This window comes from Anabrus simplex, chromosome 14 (assembly GCF_040414725.1).
Source record: "Anabrus simplex isolate iqAnaSimp1 chromosome 14, ASM4041472v1, whole genome shotgun sequence".
NCBI classification, from domain to species: Eukaryota; Metazoa; Arthropoda; class Insecta; order Orthoptera; family Tettigoniidae; genus Anabrus; species Anabrus simplex.
Window position 1 is genome coordinate 39427010 of NC_090278.1, and position 25600 is coordinate 39452609.

The window sequence follows — 25600 nt, forward strand, 5'->3', positions numbered from 1 at the left end:
CTTCCCCTAAACTACCATTTCACTCAGTGTGAATAAAATTTATAGCCTAGATTGTAGTGGCTCATCCCCTGATTTACGTGCCGATTTTCATTAAATTATCTTCAGCCATTTTCTCGTGATGCGTGTACATACAGACAGAAATTACGGAAAAGTAAAAAGTGCATTTCCTTGTTGCTGTGGACATGACTGATACAGAAATACCCTTCTTTTCAAATTCTGAGCAATGTACAGACAAAACTGTTATTTTATATATATAAATTTTAGGGAATCGATCATTTGTGGCATCATGCTGCGAAGGAACAGACATATAATTTTAGCATCCTTCATTTGCTGGTGGGTAACCTGTAAAGGGAATCCTATGGAGTAGTCTCTGGTTGCACTTGCACTGATATTATGTTGCTTTTGAAATGCAGTTTAGTATGGTCTTTTGTCTTGTATGCTATGAAGGATTATTTATTAAATTCTATACCAAGTTGTTAACAATGACCCTTTGCTGTTTTTGCCTAGTTACTAGAAGTTGAAAGGATTTGTAAGAGATTTTTTCTTTTTTAACAATTCTAAGGATTGCTAAAAGCTTTACTGTGGGGATTAGCCGGGCTGTATTGCATTCAGCAATGAACCACTGGTGAGTCACAGATACATGCATAGAACCCTTACTGGACTAGTTCGACTGGTAATTGGCATAGTTATAACTTCAATGTCGTGCTGCTGCCACTCTTCACCCAGGCATCCTATGACAAAAGTGCTGTAAGGGCTGTCACCAAGTGGTGATACTTGATGCTCGAGGCATAGCTTGTTCCTAACCATCCTATTAACCTACAGTAACAGTTTCACTAACAGTCTTTTCTGGAAAACCAGAATCTAACCATCACTATTAGTAATTTTGTTAGTACCAGCAGTAATAACTAACCCTCCTTAGCAGTATTTAAGTATTCAAACTTACCTGTCCCTAATAGTGCCCAGTCCAGCCGGGAGATGTTGTGATTTGGCAGTAATGTGTCCACTTTGTTGGTTTATGAGTAGAGTGTATGAGAGTGAGAGGGAAGAAGGCCTGATGTCAAATTTTGTAATGATGAAAATTGCCTCTTTGACCTGCTGTGTAACTGAGTCAAGCTAGAGTTATCTTGAGTGGAGCACATGTGTACTCGTAAGATATTAACTCTCGAACTGGTAGTTTAAATAGCTCTAACCGGTGGGTGTGCACCACGCATTTGCAGTACCTGATGTCACTCTGAAAGATGTATTATTCACAGAATATGCACATATGCATATTCAGCGTAACACACAGTAAACAACTGAAATATTCAGCATGAACTGGACTATTTGAAAAGTGGTTTTCATTTACCCTGAATGTAATATATTTTTTAATTTTCTGCCTTTAAATTCCTCCTAAAAAAATCAAAAATATTTTTTACTTACACATCAAATATAAATGACTAGTCAGTTTTTCTGAAACTTTTAAAAATATACATTCTGTACAGCAAACAATTCTGATAATAGGCATGCAAATTTTAAGTGAATAGTGTTAATACTTCAGGAATTATTCAATAAAACGTACGGTAGTTGATAGAGCTCTAACCGTTGGGTGTTCATAACCTACCTCAGGTGGCACAGCACTTATCCATTCTGCTGCAGTAGGCCTTGAATTTACAGATGAATTTAATTCTATTACAATATCTGCATTATTTAAATCAAGAATTGTAGCCATTGTGTGTGCATAACACACAGTAAACAATGAGAGCAAGTCACAACAAAATAAACACGTGTTTCAAAGCTGTACAAATTGCGACCTTCATTTGTTTCTAAGGTATCACACATAAATGGATGTATTTAACACCAAAACATTCCACATTTCAAGGAGAAGATAAGCCTGATGAATGCTGCCATCTAACAGAAATATTCTCAACTTCTAGCTGTATTTACTGGTAAAGTAGACCTGACGATCTATCCTCAACAGCGGTTGAGATAGGCGCACACCTGCCGATATATCGTCAGCTACCGGTTCGAGGGTTAAATTGTCTAAAAGAGATAAGTCACTATCGCTGACATCATAATAGTGGAGCACATAGGACCCTACCTGTGTTTCCTTAGCCCTTGAAGTAAATTGTGATTCACAGTTTGAGATTTTAAATTGTGTTCATTTTAAATATGCTGACGGAACTGAGAGACACAAGTTAATAATTAAATATGGAAAGATACAGGGTGAAGTGACGTAGGTAGAAACATGGTTACGTGCTCTTGCTTGCAGAAGCAGTATCAAGTGGTTACAAAATTGTTACTTTGTGAAGAAGGAAGTCTTTTTTTTTTTTTTTCCTCCAGTGCCAACACTGTTAATAGAACTTGCAGGCTTTTCAGTCTGTAGAAACAAGATGTATTGGTTAGAACCCTAAAGCATACCTGTAAAAATTTGACAATCTTATTGACATGTTTCATTCTATAAGAGCATCCTCAGATTCTGTCAAATCACCTTCAACCAGGCACATATAAAATATTGTTTTCGTTGTATGAACAGTGGTGATGATTTAAGAAGGAAACTATACTTTCTAGTGTCAACTCAGTTTAACGTAACTCTCATTCTGTCTCACGGAGACAATAGATCCATTGATTCCAGACCAACAATTTGGCTTTAGAGAAGGAAGGTCCACCTTACAGGCCGTATGTAATCTTCTTAATGACATTGACCAAGCGCTGAGACATCCAAAAGGCAAATTCAGAACCGTCTTTATCGACTACACAAAAGCCTTTGATTTGTTGAATAGGACAAAACTCGTAGCAAAAATGGAATCCATGACAAACGGAGGAAATGTAGTTACAACAGCCATAAGAAATATACTGACATAAAACAGAATACAAATAAAGGACGGAATAACAACTTCAAGAGAGATCCTGCAGACAAATGGGGTTCTACAGGGGGATCCCATCAGCCCCACCCTATTCAACATCGCCACCGCAGATATCGTGAAGATCTTTAAAAAATCGAATTCATTATCTTTATATATGTATGCAGACGACATGGTCATAGGTTCCTCAAACAGACTTGAATTACAAGAAGCACTAAATGACTTACATAACTGGGCAGAAGAAAATGACTTCAGTATAAATAGTAACAAAACAAAATACATGGTGTTCCGGAAAGGTGGAAGATTAGCAACAGAGGATAAAATGACTTTAGGAGGGAAGGAACTGCAGACAGTAAACTACTATAAATATCTAGGAATCACCCTACAAACAACACGCAATTCATTCAGGATACACGTAAAGGAAAGAATAACAGCTGCTATAAGAGGAATATATGACATAAAGAACATAACCAGTCTATCCCTCCAGACGGCTATGATCTTATTTAATGCTAAAATATCGCCAATGCTGACCTACGGATTAGAATTGATATGGGAAAACCTATCTTTTTCAGACCTAAACTCAATGGAGAAAGTAAAAGCCCGATATCTGAAAAGAGCACTTGGAGTGGCAAGAACAACACCTTCCAGGCTTGTTTACGAATTGGCAAGAGAAACATTCTACATCGAGGACTTACGTTACAAACTATCCCTGCCATCTACTGAGCAAGCGACAAAACTGATGCAGACAAGAGAGAAGAAGCGCGAAGAAATCCCTCTGGACTTCTATAGCACAGATGCAATGATCGACAGGAGATGGGTAAAAGAAAATCAAGAACTTAGAAATGTAATTACAAGATTGGCAGTGCATGGTTTTCACCATAAAATTTGTAAAAACAAAAAGTTTCATGAACCAAACAATGAATGTGTATGTGCATTGTGTAATAACCACTGTGACAGATGCCATATAACCATGTGTCCTAAACGAGAAAGATCGATCGTGGACTATAGCAAAGAGTAACTATATAGATGCGAATTGTCCTTTTAATTCATCTATGTACATTAGTATGCAATAATAATAATAATAACATAACTGTAATACTACACATTATTAAACTAGAAATAAAATGCACACTGTTAAACAAAGAATAAGATGTTTCGTTCTTAAAATATCTTAAAAGAGCTAATGAAACATAGTGTGGCCTGCCTTCTTTAGTTATCAGTTCAAAGAGCGGGAAATTTAATGTGTGTGATCATAGAGGTTGTCTTTTTTGCACTGAACACTTCTTTAATGTTCAATGATTTGCTTTTTTCATGAACAATTGTGATAAATTATGGATACAAGTCCACTGTTGGCACTCAGTCGAACACTTGTTTTAGGACTGCAGAGGCTGGACAGATTGCAGCAGAAAACTTTCTGTAAATTCTCAAGTGCTAACAGAGGACTTCTATTCACAATTCATCTAATTTGCTCAAGAATATTATCATTTCACAATCATTCACAATCGTTTACACAACATAAACAATATTGTATATATTCAGGATTAAAGGTGATTTGATAGAATTGGAGGATTGTCTTGTAGAACGAAACACATCATTCCACTTATTCTCCAATTTTTGGAAGTGACCTACTGTTCTAAATGCTACATTTCGTGTTTCAAAAGTTCTGTTATTTGCACAGTTTTTGGTACTACTTAGTGGAAAACCCTCTTTGGTGTAGTGCTCTGTAAGATGAGCGATGTCATTTGTGTATATCCATGCTGTCTGTACATCCTGTGTCCTGGCCAATTTTAGCTTTACTGTTGGTGCATGCATTTGGCAGGCTAATGTGTAATAGGACATTCTGGCTCGCTCCTAATTTCTCTATTACACCTCTACAGTGACGCCCAATCTATCTGTGACTGCTGTTAGAGATTCAGCCATCAGGCCGAGGACTGTGGCTGAAATAATCTACTATATGGAATTAATGCACAACAAACTGGCTACTGTCTGACTGAAATAGCCATAATAGTTAACTCATCTCAGTGATGAAACAGTCTGTGAAATGCGGATTGACAGGCCCCTAGCCCTAGCTGCCTTTTCACCCAGGAGCATAGTTGTGTTTAAATGTGTACTAAAGGACTTGGGAACGACTTTTTTTTTTTTTTTTTCAATATTAGCAATGACCATATTAAATTGCAATAGTAACAGTACATTGAACAGTGCAGGTGACAACAGATCCCTTGGTTCAAGCTTATCTGTGGAGAGCATTATCATGTAAGTATATTTTTGTTTTCCTATAGAATTTCAGTGTTGTGTGCACTAGTAAACCTTAATGGATAATTTGAGGCTTGTGAAGCAACATTATTACATAAAATCAGCTTCATGGTCCGTATCGCACTTCAATAGATTCACAATTAAGTATTTATTTATTTTCCACCTAGTCGATACAATGATTGCTTAAGGCAATTTTTAATGGTCAAAAGTGGTACATGTTTTAATCTTGTCAATCTTATGTTAATTTTAAGGACACTTCCTCTAAAGCATTACTTTGTCAGTTTTATATATTTTTCATCTAAACAGTGTTATGTGGCTGAAGATGTTGATAATATACGAAACATGTACCACTTTTGACCATTAAAAATTGCCTTAAGCAATCATTGTATCGACTAGGTGGAAAATAAATAAATACTTAATTGTGAAGCAACATTATGGCGCATCGAACTGGCACTTGCTGCTCCTCTCAGATTGCTGACCAGAACCTACATCACAGACCAGAAATAACATAGTAAGCATAACCCTCTGTGTCTTACGTCCCTCTGCAGATATGTTTTAAGCAGAACGTTGAATCTCTCTCACCAGAACCTAATCATCACAGGCTAATAGTAATTCTTGTGCACACTAAAACGAAGCCTAACCTCCTTACATGCCCCTTCAATGGGCATATATAGTTTTCAGAACACTTCTGTGCCTTTTTTGACCTGTTTAAATCTCCAATTGATGAATATCATGTTTGTTTCCTATTGACTTTAACTAATAAAATAATTATCCCTTTAATTGGAATTTCTCATATTTCTACCATTTAGTACTTTTATGACTTCATAATATTAGAACATGTTTCAGTCTGAGAGACCTTGTTAATCTTACTAAGTAGTGAATGGTGGAAATATTAGAGATTCCAGACAAAGGAATAATTTTTATATTGTATAAGTCTTACCAGTGAAGCCAGCTGTACAGTGCACATGCAAGCCATTCATGGCTGGCCTTTTGGTAAAGCTTTTGCAACACATTTCACTCAGGACTGCATGTCCAAATTGTATCTTTTCATTCTGTATTCATATATCCTGTTTTTGATTTCTGGAAACTTTGCTTATCAGATGCTAAATGCTTGGTGGTTACTGTTCAAGACAAGTTTTTCCCTGAATCACATATAGGGCTATTATCCATATCGTACTTTTTCTCGCAGCATGATCACGAATTTGCTCTACCTTTTTAACCCTCCGTCGGGCACGCACTTCCGATGAACACACTCGGACACGCATTATCTGTTTAGAGCGCAATGGTTATTTTCATATATTGTACTGCCGTGTAATCTGTAATAGAATTTTTGGAGGTGTATATTGTTGCAAGTAAGTTTCCTTTTATTTAGATTATTTAAAACACTTCTATGTACTCAGTGGACTTATCAGAAAAATATTTTCCCAAATTTAATAGATTTACAAAGAAATTTTGAAAGCTTTAAACATTCATTTCCGTTCTATTTATTTTTCCAAGTTTCTGAAATATAAGTTATTTGAACTAAATATAAATTTATCCTTCCCATCATCCCTTGCTACTCTTAATATTTCAGGCCTGAATAGTCAAATTAAAACAACAGTTAACAGGAATTATTGTATCTCAAATGATAAAGAAAACTACCCATTTTACAGCATAACATTTTTTTAACTGTTAGAACAATTCATGTGATACATTATTTTGCGTACGTTTTACTTCATATTCATTTAAAGTTCAATTTTGCACTATTTTCTTTATGTGAACACACTGAAGAATTATGGTCACTGTTTTAGAAGTTTGTAATTGACATGAAAGAAAATACAGTCTTAAATAACTTGGTTCAATAAGAAGTTCAAAATCAATTTAACCTTTTGAGCTCCATTACCCTTAGCGTATGCTTCCTGCTCCACTCCTAATTAATTTGTGCAGCTGTAGGATGTAAACAATGCAAAAGAATTTAACACAAAATATAAGTATGTTACATGAATATATTTACAATTACGGCACACAAAATACATTAATCCTTGTGTGTTTTCAATGTGTGGTACTTTTCAAAACAGTTTTCTGGGTAGAGATCGGGTTTTCTCACTTTCTGAATTTATTTGTTGGCATATCTGTTGGTCTCGTCGGCAATTTGCTGGAATAACTCGTCACTAAAAATAAGTTGAAAAAATCCGTAAGGTGTTGAGGGATTGTTCCTACCTGTTGAGGGATTGTTCCTACCTGATGCTTTGTATCCACAAATTGTTTCATCGAATGAGAATGCAGGTAAATCAGGATCGCCAGCTTTCCAGTCGTACCATGGTTATGGAGGAGCATCACCACCTCCAGTTTCTTTATCTCTATCACTTATATTTTTCACTAATAAATCATCCAAGTCAGTTCTTGGTTCATCATCGTCACTATCACTGTCCACTAACTGTTCTAAAATGTCCAGTTCCTTGAGTGAAGACGAAGCAGAAACCATGTTTACATTCAAACATCATCATCTGTGAGCTTGCATAAACATTTGAGAATAACGGAACTTAAAAAAGTTACCACAATTCCCGCGAACTATTGTAAATAGGAAAACGTGTTCTCTCAGAGACCATTAGATAGTTCTACAATACCAGAACATGGCACAGTCGTCATAAAAGCCCTGAAAGTCATGTTGAGTGGAGCTCGATATCGGAGTGAAAGTCTAATATTTTAATGCCGAACTGCACTCGACATAGGAGTGCAAAAGGTTAATGAACAAAAAGTATTTAAAATAAGACGTACACTAATGGAAATTATCTACTTGTCTATACTTTTGAGCATTCACATTAGTGAACGGTATCCCCTGCCCGTCATAAGAGGCGACTAAAAGGGCCCCCAGGGATATTAACTTGGGAAAGACTGGACAAGTTGGCCATGCAGTTAGGAGCGCGCAGCTGTGAATTCGCATCAGGGAGATAGTGGGTTCGAACCTCACTGTCGGCAGCCCTGAAAATGGTTTTCCGTGGCTTCCCTTTTTCACACCAGGAAAATGCTGGGGCTGTACCTTAAGGCCACGGCCGCTTCCTTCCCATTCCTAGGCCTTTCCTCTCCTATCGTCACCATAAGATCTATCTGTGTCGGTGCAACGTAAAGCAACTAGCAAAAAAAAACTTGGGAACGTGAGTTGGCAACCAAGGGGCCCTGTGCTGAGTCCTGGCATTGCTTCCACTTACTTATGCCACTTTCGTCTATTCTATCCAACCTCCCTTGGTCAACTTTTATTCTTTTCTGACTCCGGCGGTATTAGAGTACTCGAGGTCCAGGGAGTCTTTCATTTTCATGCCCTTTGTGGCCCTTGTCCTCCTTTTGGCCAATACCTACATTTTTCAAAGTTTCTCATCCCTTCCATTTTTTCTCTGCGATTAGTGTTATATAGAGGAATTCCTCTTATAACAGTAATCACCCCTTCTCTGCCTTGATGTCCAGCACAAATGTATCAAAGGAGGCAGGTGTGTTTACGACATGTATGTCACACATAATGAACACTGTGCTTTTGTCTCTCAATTCCTCTGGCAGTTGCAGAAAGCACAGCGACTGGGAAATGCCGGACATTGAACCTCAGCAAAGTGATTTCGCTAGGTGCTCTTGAATCTCTTCTCTGCTTTCGAGCCATGTTTTGTATTCTCATCTTGAGGTTTTGTGGCAAGGTGGTGACGGGCGCTCAAAACTTAAAGTCAACACAGAAGCTCCACGCCAAAATCTTTATGAACTCCGTGTTTCACCAGTAGCCACTCGGTGCACTATGAAGCTGTTGCTTGTGGCTATATTCATTAGAAAAGAACATGGTGAGAGGCCATCTGGAGCTCTCCTTGACTCCAAATAAGTCTCTTTGATCTGATCCAAGTTGTCGATACCTCCTTTAGTGAGATTATAAGATGATAGTATTTTAGGCTTCCTAGCTTCCCCTGATTCATCTGTTTTGTGGAAGCTTGAGATGAGAAAACCCATCTTTTTTGCCTTGGGTTTGTACCACAAACCTGCTACGCAGGCGTAGCAGGGGGAGAGGTGATACTCCCGCGTGGTGCGTCCCAGGTGGCGGATAGTGGGGTCCTAACCAGCTTGCCGGCAGACTTGAGGGAAATAAAATATCTCTCGCGGACCAAACGCACTACACCCTGCGGGTGGGGGACACCCGTGGTATCCCCTGCCTGTTGTAAGAGGCGACTAAAAGGGGCCCAAGGGGCTCTCAACTTGGGAGTGTGGATTGGCGACCATGGGGCCCTTAGCTGAGTCTTGGCATTGCTTCCACTTACTCGTGCCACGCTCCTCACTTTCATCTATCCTATCCGACCTCCCTTGGTCAGCTCTTGTTCTTTTCCGACCCCAACGGTATTAGAGCATTCGAGACCTAGGGAGTCTTTCATTTTCACACCCTTCGTGGCCCTTGCCTTTCTTCGTCCGTTACTTCATTTTTCGAAGTGACGGATCCCTTCTTTCTTCTTTTTTCTCTCTGTTTACCACCTGTGGGTGGGGGACGCAGAAGAATAATACACCCAGGGTATCCCCTGCCTGTCGTGAGAGGCGACTAAAACGGGCGACCAAGGGATTGAATTAGAACCATAAAACAACTTTTGATTCGTACCATCATGCGGGGAACACCGTGGGTTGCCTGTACTTGCAAGTAGTACCACTAAATTAGGTACGAAATGGGTTTGTGATTAGTAGCAGTAAAGAGGCTGGCCTAGAGGTTTTCAGTACCCATGTGAGCAACACTGCGGGTCTGGGCGTAGCCTGTGAGTTGTACCGCTATATGAGGGGCACCGTGGGTCTGCGTACGCAGCAGTAATCCTATCTCTTGGAGATGAGTGGCAACAGAAGGCAAAGCACATCACAAGAAACAATGGTCGGTGTAGTGATATTGTTGATCAATTTTATGAACTTTGTATATTATAGGCTTTCACATTTAATTTTCTTTCGACACTCTGATCTTAAGACGTCTTATAAAATTATTTATAGCTGTAGTTCCTTATTCTCCGGCTTTACATACCGATTTTCATTAAATCCTGTCTACCCATTTCCTTGTGACTCGGCGCTGATAAGGACTTAGTAACAAAAATCCAAATTCATGCATATCTCGTTTTATCATAGTATGGTAACAATGTTTAAGACATAAATGATCGGAACTATATAACTTTAGTTGTGTAGTACTTATCGATAGGACCACTAATAACGTAATTATTTGGGAATGAAATTTTTTGCCTAGATTATAGAGACTTCGACTTTGCATACCAATTTTCATTGAGATAGGACCACTAACAACATAAATATTTTGAGAATTCCATTGTAGGCCTTCCCCTAAACTGCCACTTAACTCAGTGTAAATACAATTATTTATGGCCTAGATTGTAACAACTTATTCGTCGACTTCCCCTGCCGATATGACCATTAATATAAAATATTTGAGAATTAAATGTTAGGCCTTCCCCTAAACTACCATTTCCCTCAGCATGAGTAAAATCATTTATGGCCTAGATTATAGCTACTTATTCCGAGACTTTGTATACCGATTTTCATTAAGATATGACGACTAATAACATGAATATTTGAGAATTAAATTTTAGGCCTTCCCCTAAACTACCATTTCAGTCAGCGTGAATAAAATTATTTATGGCCTAGATTGTAGCAACTTTTCGCCCAACTTTATATACCGATTTTCATTAAATTCTCTTCAGCAGTTTTCTCGTGTGTGTGTGTACATATACAGACAGAAATTACGGAAAAGTAAAAAGTGTGTTTTCTTGTTGCTGTGGGCACGGCTGATACAGAAATACCATCCTTTTAAAATTCTGAGCAATGTACAGACAAAACTCTTATTTTGTATATATAGATTTTAATGACTTGAATGTATTTCAGAGAATTGTCAGTGACATTTTCTCTTCATTGTGGCCACAAAACGTAACAAACTGAAACGTTATCTTCAAGTGTTCAGAGATACCCTTAAAGTTGAATTTTACTGAGCTCTGTAGTTGTAATACCAATATTGTTGGTCCATTATTGGACATTATAAATTTTCCAGCGAACTTATTCATGGTTGCCAGCATTGAGGAATACATACCTGCCAACTTTCCTGATTTAGGCGGGAGACTCCCGATTTTCGACATTGTTTCCCGCCTCCCGATTATTCTACTGTTTCTCCCGATTTTAGCTTATGTTTGGTGAACTTCAAAAATTTGTTTTCAAGTCCCGCCATTTCAGCTTTGAACGCAAGTGGCCGGAAGTCCTTCGCTGATTGGCCGCTTTCAAATGAAATATCGACGTTCATTAACGAGAAACATGTGCGATGTTTATTGAAACCTGTATATCTGTCTTGATTGGGACGCGTATATCGATTGTCAGTCTCTCGTTCTCGCGTGCTATATGTTCGTTCAAATCAGTCTAGTCGATTCTAGAGACTAGTCGCTAGATTTGGAGTCTTTTTTAGTAATTTCGTGACAGAATGTCAAAGATAGCGACTAGTGACTTTTCCAGAGATTTTAGGAGCCATTTGGAAACATTTCTGGCGAATTTAATTTTATTACTTGATAAAAATAGCATTGCGCTTCGCATAATCGCGCAGCCGCGTGATGCAATATATTAATCTACGAATTAATGGCATCTAAGTGCATGACTGATTCACAAATGTGGAGCGTGAGTTCATACTATTTTCGGAAGATTTATCAGAGACGAATCATCTCTCTCACATACTTTCTGTGAGGGAATAGTGTAATTTTTAGCCTTCTAGCCTTGTATAGCAGCAGTCGGGTTTTGAGACAATAAGTGTTATAACATACCATATAACCCCTGTATTGCGCAAGACATGGAGTAAGCCATTTTTACGAATTGTATCTCCTGATTCCTCCCGATTTTTCCTGATTTTCATATCTAAATCTCCTGATTTTTGGTTTTGTAAAGTTGGCAGGTATGGGAATGGGACTGCGAGTTTCTGCGGCGAATCATCATAGGTGTCGAAACGTGGGTCCACCACTTCACCCCCGAAAACGAAGCGAACATCAATTGGAATGGGTGCACCCCTCATCACCACAACGAAAGAAGGCCAAGGTTCAACCTTCAGCTGGCAACATTGTTCTTTGACATGGAGAGTTTGCTGCACGTGGAATTCCTGCCGAAAGGAATGATGATCAACGAGTCGTATTGGCAAACGTTGCACCGGTTGCGTAAAGCGATTAAAGAGAAGCGCCGGTGTGATTTTGTTGCACGATAACGCAACACCTCACAGGACTCGCCAAATGAGAGAACTGCTGCAGCGTTTCAAGTGGGAGATCTGGCAACATCCACCCTACAGTCCCGACCTAGCGCCATGTGACTTTCATCTGTTCGGTAAGCTCAAAACGGAGCTCGGTGATCGACGTTTCCAGACCGATGAGGAGGTGAAGGCCGCTGTCTCCGAGTGGTTGCAGAACACTGGAGGAAATTTCTATGGGCCGAATTCATAGTCAGCACTTATATAAGTAGAACCCTTAAGTTATAAGGGGTCACTTATATGAGATTACATTTCATAGACAGCACTTATAGAGCGCACTCATTGATACAGTATCTCTGGAGATGTGGCAATGCTGTATATTATGCCCATGCTTCCTGGATCGTGTAGTTCTGGCTACCGAATAGTGGGATGATCTATTGTGTTTTGATTATCGAAGGACATCACGAAATTTTTGAGGTTAAAAGATCGTCTATATTTGATTATCAGAATGGATAACAAAACAGCGAGCTGAGACAGCACCTGCAAGAACTTGTGTCGACGTACAGTACATGCACATAATATAGAAGTAGACTGCCGCAGTTTCTCATTACGCGAGAAAAACTTTTTGTGGACAATGCAAACTACGAAAATGCCCATTTCTTCTTTATAATATGTTTATAGTTATCCAGGCACTCAAACCTATACGAATATTCATCCAAATGTAGAATATCTAGCCTTACAATGCTTTTAATGATTTGACAAATATATCTGTAGACGTTACGTTGTAATAGGCCTAATTACTTCCCCAATAAAAGGTAATTAGTATGTTTCGATGTGCGATGCCATAATTTCAGAAGCTTCTTACAGTATATATACCGGCAAACGATTGGTTGACTAACCTGATATAATTAGCACAAATCAACCTTAAAATAAATGGTGGTAGTGCAACATTGTTCATTTTTCTTATAACTCAGTATAGTTCTTTACTACTTATCAACTTGTAACACATTTCCAGTTAGTTAAGCAAAATACCGGTAATGATGATGGTGATGATAATATCAATAATAATAACCTGAAATTTAGAGGTGGCATAAAATCTCTAAACAATATCTTCATTAATGGTGAGATAGTGAGTCCTCTAGAGGTTATGTTCACTCTCTCAGAGGAACAAGAATATTCATAACTCTCACTTTACTAAAACAAAACCTTCTTTAAATTGTTAGTGACATTACATTTTGACAGGATTTTCCATCTCTACTGTGTGCACGGAAAGTATTCTGTGAATGAAATGCAACACATTCAGCAAAATCATCCTCCGTCTTACTGCAACGTAAGTGAGTCACTTAAGTGTGTGTGGGTCCACTTATAGCAATAAGTGGGACACTTTCGTAGGTAATATGAAATGAAACCTGGCTTACAAGGGGCACTTATGTATAAGTGCTGTTTATGAATTCCGCCCTATGCATCCGGCATTGACAAGTTGGTTGTGCGTTCGCAGAAATGTTTAGAGTCTCTTGGAAACTTATGTGGAAAAGTGACGTTACAGTGTAGGTCGTTATAGTCGTGTTGCTGTTGTATAGGTGATGTAATAAATGGCCATAACTGGGAAGTGCAACTTATTTTCTGATCTGCCCTCATATATACAGGTGACTTTTTCCAAAATCAGTGTGACAGTGTACTGGAGTAGATTTTACGAGGGCGAATCAAATAGTAAGTTACACTTCCTAGTTATGACTATTTATGTAACCACCTGCACATAGGAAACACGGCTATGACAATATACAACGTAAGTTCACTTTTCCACATAGTCCCCAAGAGACTAAACATTTCTCGGAATGGTCAACCAACTTTTCAATTCCGGATGCGTAGAAATCACCACCTGCGTTCTGTAACCACGTGGAGACAGCTGCTTCAATACCGATTAATATGAAATTTATTACATCCTCATAGTGCGGATTCATCTTCCACCGGGATCCTTTTTCAGCTTGCCGAACACATGATAATTGTATGGCGCTGGTCTGTATTGAGAGTGTTGCCATACTTCCCACTTGAATCGCTGCAGCAGTTTGTACGTTTGGCGGGCCGTGTTAAGTGTTGTGTTGTCTGGAACAAAATCACACCAGCGCTCTATTTTCCCTGCCGCTTTTATTTAATTGCCTTTTGCAATCGGTTCAATGTTTGACAATACAAAGCAGAGTTGATTGTTAATAAACTTAACCATGATAGGTTAATATTGTGTTTGGTCCGTATTGACTGGTCTGAATGTTTTTCTGTATAAATTCCACATGCAGTACACCTTCCTGTCAAAAAACACTGTCGCCATAAGGTTGTACCTTGGCCTTTTGTGGTGGTGATGTGGTGTGCACCCATTTCATCAATGTTCTCTTTGTTTTGTGGGTGGAGTGGTGGACCCACGTTTCGTCCCCTGTGATAATTTCCCTCAAACTCATTTACCTCCAAAGAATACTATTGCAAAAATGCCAGTGACGATTGGAAATGTCCCTTGTGAACATCAGTGAGCAGGCTTGGGGCCCATCTTTATCACAATTTACAAAATCCAAGGTGCTGGTGAACAATGGAGAACACACTGCCATATGAAATATTCAGCATGCTGACAATTTCATGCAGTGTTATGTGCCGATTCTCTCTTAAGATCCCATCCAAATGGTCAACATGTGCATTGCGGGGGCTCTCGCGATATTTGTAAGGTCTGTGCGTCCAGCGTTAATTTGCCTACACCAGTTTACAATACCTGGACGAGAAATTGTACACTCACCATATACAGCAGTAATTTCATGATGAATGTCCGTGCAATTGAGCCGTTTAGCCCATAGAAGTCTGATCGTTGCACGCACTTCCAATTTGGAGTGAACATCCAGTTGACACGCCATTGAGCGTAGCCCGCTCTGCACACAGAAAATGATGGGATACAACACCAACCTTCTTATCGGACTTGTCAGCAGTTACTGCAGCTTGCTCCGCATTGTCCAGGGTCACGACACACAGCGTGTTATCGCAGCGAGCTAGTGTAACTTTTACTTTCTTTATTCACCTTGATAGTAACAGTTATGCAGTCCGGCCCCGCGGTGTAGAGGGCAATGCGTCAGCCGGCTGCCCCAGGTTCGATTCCCATTTAATTGTAAATGATTAATATTCCTGGCCTGGGGACTGGGTGTTTGTGTCGTCCTTAACGTTCCTTACCTCACGTTCAACACACTACACTTCTGCAGTTCCACTTACACGCTGGTTCATATCATATGGTGAAAGTAGTGGCAAAAGATCTACACAGTTCGACGCCACGAACAAATATCATTATAGCAAAAAATAACAGATAAGCATTACATCAGGGATACACACTAATCCATGTTGATTGTGTATAGTGGCTTGATGCGCATTAAGTACACACCCGACTCCAGAGTCGTCATAGATTGCTTTTTATTTACTCTTAATAGAGTTTAGGTAACTAAGAAACGTATCGGTCAAGAAAGGAAGTGTCACGCTGACTGCATAGCACTCCTGTATCTGCAGGCTATCTGGTCAGTGTCCTAATGGGCTGCTGTGTTTTAGGGGTAACACGACTCCCTATGGAGGAGTACAAATGGAGTAAGTTTCAATATTTTCTCAACAAGAAAAAACATGGGTCACTTCAACACTTTAAATTAACAAGATATTTTTTCTCTTTCCAATCTTGTTATTGACCAGATTTCTGTTTGAAAGCTTCTGGCACTTAGACAGTTTGACAAACGCAACTGTCAGCGAAATCCCTTTTCTACCTCCTGGGCTATAGCTCAACAAACACATTATCAGTACACTGAAACTCTAATCAAGCTACAAACTATTTTTAATAAGGTTTTTACAGAAAATGGTTGTACTTTAGTTCTTTTAAGTATGCATTTTACAATATTAAGGATATTTGTAGAGTGTAACCAAAACAGTCGCGCACACATTTCCTAACGATTCCTTGGAAGATAAGTTGATGTATTCAAAAGTAATATTCAGTGTGATTTTACTTTTAAGTTATTATTTTTAATAAGATGCTACATCTTTCAGTAAGACGAAACTGTAACATTGGACATTGGAAACTGTATCACTGGACATTGAAATTGCATGGGTTTTCACTTGTGAACTGATGTATATAGATTATGTGGATACCTTAAATAAAATAAAGTTCTTAATCAAATTATATCAATATGGACCATTACAATGAAATTTGTCAATTGTAAAAGTATGCTATGCGGTGGCACTGGGATTTCACTCTCTCCCTGTCTGTCATTATATTGCACATGAAAACATACTCTTGCACAATGATAGTTTTCTCTAAGGCCAGGAATAACCAACTAATTGGCCAAAGATGGTGTGCGAAAATAAAAGTGATCACAGGTTGCCCATCATGACGTTTAGTGGACTCTTACAATATTGGCTTTGCATTACAATATTCTGCTTATGCCACTTCTGGGATGTTGCACTGCTTAGTTATAACACAATTGATCCCACAAAACTACAGGTATGGGAGTGGAAAGTAGCATTGTACCTTGTGGGAGAAACAAACACGTGATGAATTTAAAGAATGCTATATGGCTCAGTATTTCCTAGATGTCGCTGTGTATTAGAAATACCATTGTTTGCAAAGCATCAAGGTTTTTTTTTTTTAGGAACGCGGGTTGAGTTTGAGGCATATTTTATCAAACATTTATATTTTTCGATTTTTACAAATTACTTTACCTTTGACCATTGTGGATGAATTCGCGGTATGATTTTCCATGTTCTGGCATTGTTAAAGGTGCAGCAAGACCTTTAAAATGCCTGCCACACAGTCATTTAAACACCTCTTTTTGTTTGTTCCATACAGAACATTATCCTGTACGTGCATTTATCATCGGATAATTATGAAACTTTGAAATGCCCCCTGAACTGTTGATCCTGCATTGTGCTGCTATGTAGCATTAGGTATAGGAACGATTAGTATGTGAAATATACACATAATTTTAATGTTTGAAAATAAATATCATAGAGGAAATTTTGCATTTCGATTTTTTTGCATTTTTTATTTCATGACTCATTCTAGTTGCCTATTAAATACCAGTAGCATACCTGCCAACCCTTCCGATTTACCCACAAACTTTCTGTTTTTTAATTTGTCTTCCGATTTTCGGATTTATTTTTAATTCTTCCTATTTTTGACAAATATAACCTCATGTACAGTTAATACTCTTTCCCTAGGATAAATTCTCATGTGCTTGTGTAATTTACCCAAACTCATTTTCAAGCATTTTTATTTGATGCTTTATTTCGCGAGTGTATCGTCCGTCACCTTCATGTATCTTGTTTCCTGCTCGCTACAGCAGCATGTATGTTTTACGGCTGGGGATTTGGGACGGCAGTCGTCCTACAAGCAAGAGGCGAGCACGCGCTAGCGACTCAGTTAATCGGGACGAAAGAATGAGTTATCGTGTGGTTTGTGCACTATTAACATCGTTTCTGTGTGTAAATTCATTGGGGTTGTATGCCACATGTTTTTTCTAGCGGTTCTGTCAGTCTTAATGTTAATAATGTATGAGACCGATCTCTTTTGTATGTGGTAGTTTAGCATATTTTTGTTTATTCTTCATAATTTTAATGAGTTGAATGTATTTCAGGGAGTTGTGTGGGTGACAGTTTCTGGTATTTTCTATTCAGGTTATGGCCAGAAAAATAACAAACGTTATCTCCAAGTGTTCAGAGATACCTATAAAATTAAATTTTGCGTTCATTTTACAGTGTAATTAAGGAAACTATTATGCGAATCACCTCGGGAGATAAATTTGATTTCAAGTTATCGAAATTTGGAGATATAGAGGAGATATACAGAGCATGTATAGCACGTAATTGAATCATATGTATCTTTGGGCTTTTACTGAATACATTACGTTTAACGGTATACAGAGAAACTATTTTACGGCATCACTTTAATTATTACACTTACTATAGTAACTTTTTAGAAGACAGGATACAGTATATAGAGTAGTGAAACAAGAAACGTAGCTCCGTTAACACTTTTGAAGAAACCTGTTAGTCTCTTCTGTTTGTTGCGGTTAACCTTTCCTCCCTTCACGTTGAAACTTCTCATCAATACCACGCAGCCGAATTTCGTAAATGGAGCTTGTCATCGGCGACTTCTGGACTTGCTTTCGTGCGTGACTGGTAATTGACACCCGAAAAATGACGAGGATTTGCCATTCACTAGAAGTTCGAGTTTTTTTGTACCTGTCATATTAGTTTTCAGCTTGCCTGTAACCCTTTCTTTACTTGTTAACAAAGATTTTTTTTTCACTGTATCCTGTCTTCTAAAAGGTTACTATAGTGTGTTTGATGCCGTAAAATAGTTTCTTTTATATATTTTTTGTACCGTTAAGCATAATGTATTCAGTAAAAACCCGTAGATACATATGATTCAGTTGTGTACTATGCATGCTCAAAAACGGTATTCTCGATAACTCAAAATGAAATTTATCTCCGGAGGTGATTCGCTAATAGTTTCCTTTTATGTGATGAAATTCAAGGAAAAAATCTTCCTATTTTTGATTTCTAAAAGTTGGCAGCTATGCAGTAGATGAACTACTCTATTTCTGTAATATTTGTGATAACAGGTGGTTACTTCTGTATACAAACAAGTATGCAAGAGAGAGTATTATCTTTTTTTTGTAATTTGTGGTTGTTAAGTTTCTTGCAGTTTGGTTGTATTGCTTTCTGCATTCAGTCTCTGCCCACTGGCATAAGCCGAAATGCAGAAGGAAAAGAAGAAAAAGTGGCAATATTAAAAAATATGCACGATTTTAGAAAAATGCCATTTACTCCGTTACACGCGTATAAAATGTACTATGTGCTGCAGATCTGATGCTTTTATCTTTTAAATTCACATGCATGTTCCTTATTACTTTATCCATAAGTGTATGTATTACTTTTAGGATTGCAGTTCTGGCTTGCCTGTAAAACATTTTCAAACCTTAAAATAAAATTTCAGGAATTTCACAAAAATTACCTTAAGTGGAGGGGAAAAATTGTCTTCATAGTAAATAATACAATCTAAAAAATGATGCACCATTTCAGTTATATAAACATAAGATACTAGCTAATTATAGAAATATTGTGCTATCTGGATCGGTCTGGCATACTTGACATTTAGAATATTTGAATCATTTTCATATAAATATAGGAAAATTATATATCTATGAAACTAGTAAGGCTACAGTGTTGAAATTTGGTACAGATATTCATACTACCACATACTTTTACCAACAAAATATTAACATGGTATCTTAATAAAATTTTGCAGGAATTATAAATTTCAGTATGTGACCCTTAAAAAAATTATTTTATTCATATTATAAAATGCTCTTGTAATAAGCAGACCTGGCCAACAGGTAGAAACTGCATATTATTCCGATGATGACTTATTAATCAGGTTAACGTAGCAGCTGATTTCTACATGTGAAATCTTTTATTTTTAATGGTTTTTTTTGTTTTACATTGTATGGCTTTCTTTTTCAGGAAATCTGAAATTGAGTATTATGCTATGCTGGCCAAAACTGGTGTCCACCACTACTCGGGTAACAATATTGAACTCGGAACAGCATGCGGCAAGTACTTCCGTGTGTGTACGTTGTCCATCACAGATCCTGGAGATTCAGACATCATCAGATCTATGCCTACGGGAGATCCCCAATAAACTTGTATTACTGTAGGTTAAGGGAGAAAATATAAAACTTTTCTTTTTTGTCTATATTGTGTTTCTTTCTACCCTCAAAATAACTGAATGTACCTATATAAATCTGGTCCTTAATATAGCATACAGGTCTTTCAAATCAAAATGCCAATTTATTTTGATGAGGAGCTCGATAATATCGAAATATTTATTTAATTTTAAGGAGTTATATTTTTTGCCGCGGACTGTAGCATAAAACCGCTTCTAGAGGGCAGCCGGTTGGAAATAGGTATGTGCCATCGCGGACTTTTTTGTAGAGGAATCTATGCTTTACATTTCGTACGCTTACACTTGGGGTCTATCGTTGATGGTTCACGCAGCGTAAGCCAAGAAAACAAGTGATTGACCGACATTTTTGTCTCTTTCTACGTATTTACTGTATATCGGATCACGGATACATGATAATTTTATAGTGGTTCACTACGTGAACAGTGTTTGTGTTGTCAGTATCTGAAGTAGAACCACTGTACTAATTAAAATGCAGTCAACATATTATGGAAACGTGTGTGGTGCTATAAATTGTCGGCACGTAAAAAGAACTCCAGTGGGACAAAATAACGGCACCTCGAGTCTCAGAAAACTGTAAATGTTGTTAGTGAGATGTAACACAAATAACATTATTATTTCACATATTATAAAGACAATGACAACCACCATCATAGCCAGTTGGTTTGCTACTGTGATGGCATAACAATACTTCGTCAGCAATGCTTGGATATTGAAACACTTTGTAATAAACTCTTGAATATCTCCATTATTACAGCTCGTACGGTAAAAAGGTGTCAGATATAAATGACTGAATGAAAATCATATTTTCTATAATTATGTGCTAATAGCCGGGCTGAGTAGCAACTCAAATGGTTGCAGGTTCGATCCTGTCTCAGTCCGGTGGTGAAGGTGCTCAAAAACATAGTGGGGCGTAAAATCCAATAACATTATTATGTGCTAATAACTTATATTTCTGAATATATTTCGAAACTTGCGAAATAATACAGTATCCGTGATCCGACACAGTAAATACAAAGGAAGAGACCAAAATGTCGTGTGAGAAGAGACCTGTTACTGGATCTCCTTTATTTCAAAAGGGGGCCTCACACATCCCAGTCATGAGTGGTTAAAAAATATAGCCCAGTTCGAAATTGCATTTGGTGTGTTTCACGGTAAGACTGTATCCAGATGCAAAAACGTGAAAACTCTTATTTCTATTATTAAGTCAATTTCCAGTATTCCATGACAAAATAATGACCACGACATTTATTAGGATATGGCATTTTAATGCAAAGAGTAAGGAGCTAGCACTGAGAAAATATGCCAATAAGAAGGCTAAGCTTTGGGCTGGTTCATCAAGTAATTAAGTCTCCTGACACGTATGTTTTAATAATTTAATATAATTCCATAAATATATCGATATGATGCATATTTTCCTATGCCATTTGATTATATATTTACTTCATCAGGAAATAAATTATTTTGAGTTGCATGGCAATATTTTATTTCTTATCGTAATATATGTCGTGTATTTGATAGTCGATGTTCTACCTGCTCAGCATGTGACGAAATTTAACGCATTTTCACGTTTTTAAATCTATTGGAAGTGCCATTACTTATCGAATCGGACTAAACCAGACTATTATTTGATGAAAGATTGAGAAGATGTTTCACAGGCACGAGAACTCACGGGCTTGCTGTACTGCGACTGTGTACCTTACTCGCTATCGTTCATACCGCGTGACGTCAGAGCGCTCCAGCCAAAGGAAGCTTCAACTGCCGGAGTAGCCTACCTTATATTCTAGTTACCGTGGAGAGATAGTGGCCCCGGTCTAGAAAGACGAGAATAATGGCCAAGAGGATTTGTTGGACTGAGCAATGGTCAGTAGCACCAGATTTAAAAAAAATTAAAGGACAGTTTTATACAATTATACTACTGATAACATCACTCTAGGAATATTTAATGGTCTGTACTACAACTCTGATAAACATACTAACTGCACTTTTGCTAAATCTTGTGTACTACCAACAGTTTTTAACTAGTCTATGGCATTGTTAAACAAAAGTTGACCAAGCTCGATAGCTGCAGTCGCTTAAGTGCAGCCAGTATTCGGGAGATAGCAGGTTCGAACCCCACTGTTGGCAGCCCTGAAAATGGTTTTCCGTGGTTTCCCATTTTCACACCAGGCAAATGCTGGGGCTGTACCTTAATTAAGGCCACGGCCGCTTCCTTCCCACTCCTAGCCCTTTCCCGTCCCATCGTTGCCATAAGACCTCTCTGTGTCGGTGCGACGTAAAGCAATTAGAAAAAAAAAAGTTGGGAGTGACAGTTTTATTGCATTAGCTTCAGTTTACTGAAACGGTTGTGAAATTTAGCGTGGTTGTACAAGTGTTCCTAGGCATTTCATTTATTAAGCGCTATTTCTTTAGAAGGTGTATTATGAGAGTCTATTATTCGGCTCTATTGAAGTTCCTTCAGGAAAAAAATTCGGACTGAAGTCTACACATAAAGCTCTAGAGCATGTAACAACTTTCTAATAGTAATTAAGAGGATGTGCATTCTGGTGAAAGTAAAACCTAACTTTATAATCAATTTCACCAGTTTAATTGGGAAACCCGGAAATCACTAGTAGGCGTAAATAATAGCCTGCTGGTATATATGTAGTGGAGGATCATTAATTTTATTATAAATCATTTTTTCAATTTTTTGACTGCATAGGATCACTTTAGTTCATTATTCAAGTCGCTTCGAAGGGACTGTTTAGGCCTTGTGGTCCTCCCAGTAATTTTTCATGTGTTCCGATGTTCATGTCCTTTCTGCTGTTGAAACATATTAGTGTTTATTTTAGCAGATTTAGTGAGTTAGTCATTTCATTTCCTTCCCCCCCCCCCCCACCTTAAGACTGTTAGTGTAGTGAATGGTTGGCCTCCATGGCTAAATGGTTAGTTTGCTGGCCTTTGGCCCACAGGGTCCCAGGTTCGATTCCCAGCTGGGTTGGGTGACGTTCATTGGTTAATTCTAATGGCTTGGGGGCTGGGTATGGGTGCAGTCGTCATTACAATTCATCATAGATAATGCCCCATCATCACAGATGCGCCTATATGGTGTTGACTCAAAGGACTTGTACCAGGCCGCCACATACCACTTAATTACTAATATTTATCTCACTTTAAAATTAATAAGTTGAGAAGTAAGTATAAATAACCACCTAAAACGATACTTTATTATTATTTATACTTACTTCTTGATTAAACATCGATACGGTCATGAAATGGACAACTTGTAATTAATGAGTTGATGCGAAGACAAAGAACTCTGGCTTTTGGCAAGCATTCTAGTTATTAGGAATAGTATATCACTACCCCCAGTACCCTGTGGGCCAACTTTCAGATGATAAAATAAAAGATTTGATCAACAGGGCTTCATCCGTCCCACCGTAAAGAGTCGGCACTGTAACGACCATGGCCAAGTGGGCTTGATGGAAATGCGCTTGTGTGCAAGTTGGTTAGAGTTGACAGGATGTTGGTAAAAAGCCTCCAAGAGCTGGATTGAAAACATAATGGATTTTATGTAATTCAAGATATTTGAATCATTCCGTTTTGATGGTTTTCACTTTACAAAGGAAAATTTAATGGTATCCTATTCAGTACATAACTTAATTCCATCATTAGATGGAGTAATAAAATTCAATCATGTTTCGACTCGTTTAAGTCGTCTCCAGTGAAATACGAGGGTTAAAGTTATTTACATAAAAGCTAAAAATGTGTTAAAAGAACATAATGAAGGGACAAATGAAATGTTTTTGGATTGTATCACACTGCAAACTTTTTAGACTAAGAGGTCTGCAACCTCACTATAAGCACTTATTTTTCGTTTCTGTCTTGTATACAGTAGAACCTCGATAATTCGAAATCGGTTAATTCAAAATCCCGCCTAATTCGAAGAAGCTCTCGTTCCCGGAAACACGAGATACAGTTTTGCATGTTATTTCAATTGTTTACGGATAATTCGTAATTCGAAGTACAATGTCGACCCCATTACCGAAATTCTGACTTTTAATTCGAAACTGCCTTTACATTTTAAAACAATAGTATGTTACAGAGTAATTTCAACTCTAAATTTATCCGCTCCGCGTCATAATAGAACGCGCGTTCCGGAACGTGGAGGGGTAGCTTTCCGCACTTACACTCACTTCGGTGGGTCAACAGTGCGCTTCCTAATTGCTAAGTTGAATGAAATCGGAATTCTTGTTTGTTCAACCTTTTAAGGAACGCCGTAATATCACGCAACATGCAGTGTCCGTGAAAATAGAATCCGCGAACACTGGCGATGCCGACAGTTGACGAAAAAACGTGGCAAATATAATAAATTCGTAGGCACCGAGCAATATTGACATTGCCGGTGAAACTGCATTGCTTTATTTTAATGCGAGCCCAAACGGTCTTATTGTTTTAAAGGAGAAATTGCCAACCTGAAAACCGTACAGTGTGAGGGATGGGGGTCATAGTAGTGCGTTGCAATGCGCATGGAAGCGAGATACTTTATTCCCTCGTCATAGGAAACTTCGATAAGACACGATGTTTTAAGAACGTTGGGCACTTTCCATGCCAGTACAAAGCATCTATAATAAAAATGCAAACAGTAAAGAAATCCAAAAAATAATTCATTTGCACAGGGGAGCCGGCATAATTTATCCTCGTCTTTGAATCGTGCTTTTTTTTTTTTTCTTTCTTTCTTTCGTTGCGTGAGGTTATGTTAGTCAGTGATTTATCCAAGTGCATTATTTGAACATTGTAAATGCACCTTGTTGGATACATTTCGGAAATAGTTTTTTCCATGGCATTTGAAAGGTTTAAACTGTGAATCGAGGTGGTTGCATGTATTAATGGATCTTAGAATACTTCGTGACGCGGCAAGTGTTTACATTTCTGAAGTACGAGAGAAGTGTCATGGCGGGAAATCGTACAAGGATAGAGTCATACGAAAGTTCGATTTTAAGGGCATCGGGTACTTTCTGTGTAAATACAAGGCATCTAAAATGCTTACCGTATAGTAATCCAATTAATAAAGCACTTGCACATGGGAGCGAGCATAGATTTCTCTTCGTCTTTGAATCGTACTTTTTTTTTTCTTTCTTTCGTTGCGTGAGGTTATGTTTACCAGTGAGATATCCGAGTGTATTATTTGAATACTGTAAATGCACCTTCTTGGATACATTTTGGAAATAGTTCTTTTTTCATGGCATTTGAAAGGTATAAACTGTGAATCAAGGTTAAATGCATGCAGTATATTTTGTAACGCGGCAAGGGTTGGTACTTCTGAATTTCGAATTGGCGGTTAATTCGAAATCACGTAATTCGAAGTCCGATTTTTGAGTCCTAACGACTTCGAACTAACGAGGTTTTACTGTAATTTGTTTTCATTTCTTCTTAGGTTTAACTCACTTTTTTCACTGTAGTCTCAACGAGTTGTTTATTGCTCCATCTAATGATGGAGATGTATTCTTTCTTTTATTTCAGTCATGTCTCTTTTGTTTTTGCTTACTTACGCTGCATTGCTCTTTTAATTTTTGTTTTGAAATC

The 25600-nt window shown here is 38.0% G+C and overlaps 1 protein-coding gene across 1 annotated transcript in view; it reads left to right on the top strand.

Moving 5' to 3' along the window:
• The window catches only part of RpL30 (ribosomal protein L30), a 30349-nt gene extending 10302 nt beyond the window's left edge, over nt 1-20047 (top strand). Inside the window, exon 4 of the mRNA XM_068230382.1 lies at nt 19816-20047. Within this exon, the coding sequence (XP_068086483.1) occupies nt 19816-19993 (178 nt within the window). The 3' untranslated portion in view covers nt 19994-20047. The remainder of the gene's footprint in view (nt 1-19815) is intronic.
• Nucleotides 20048-25600: the final 5553 nt, after the last annotated feature.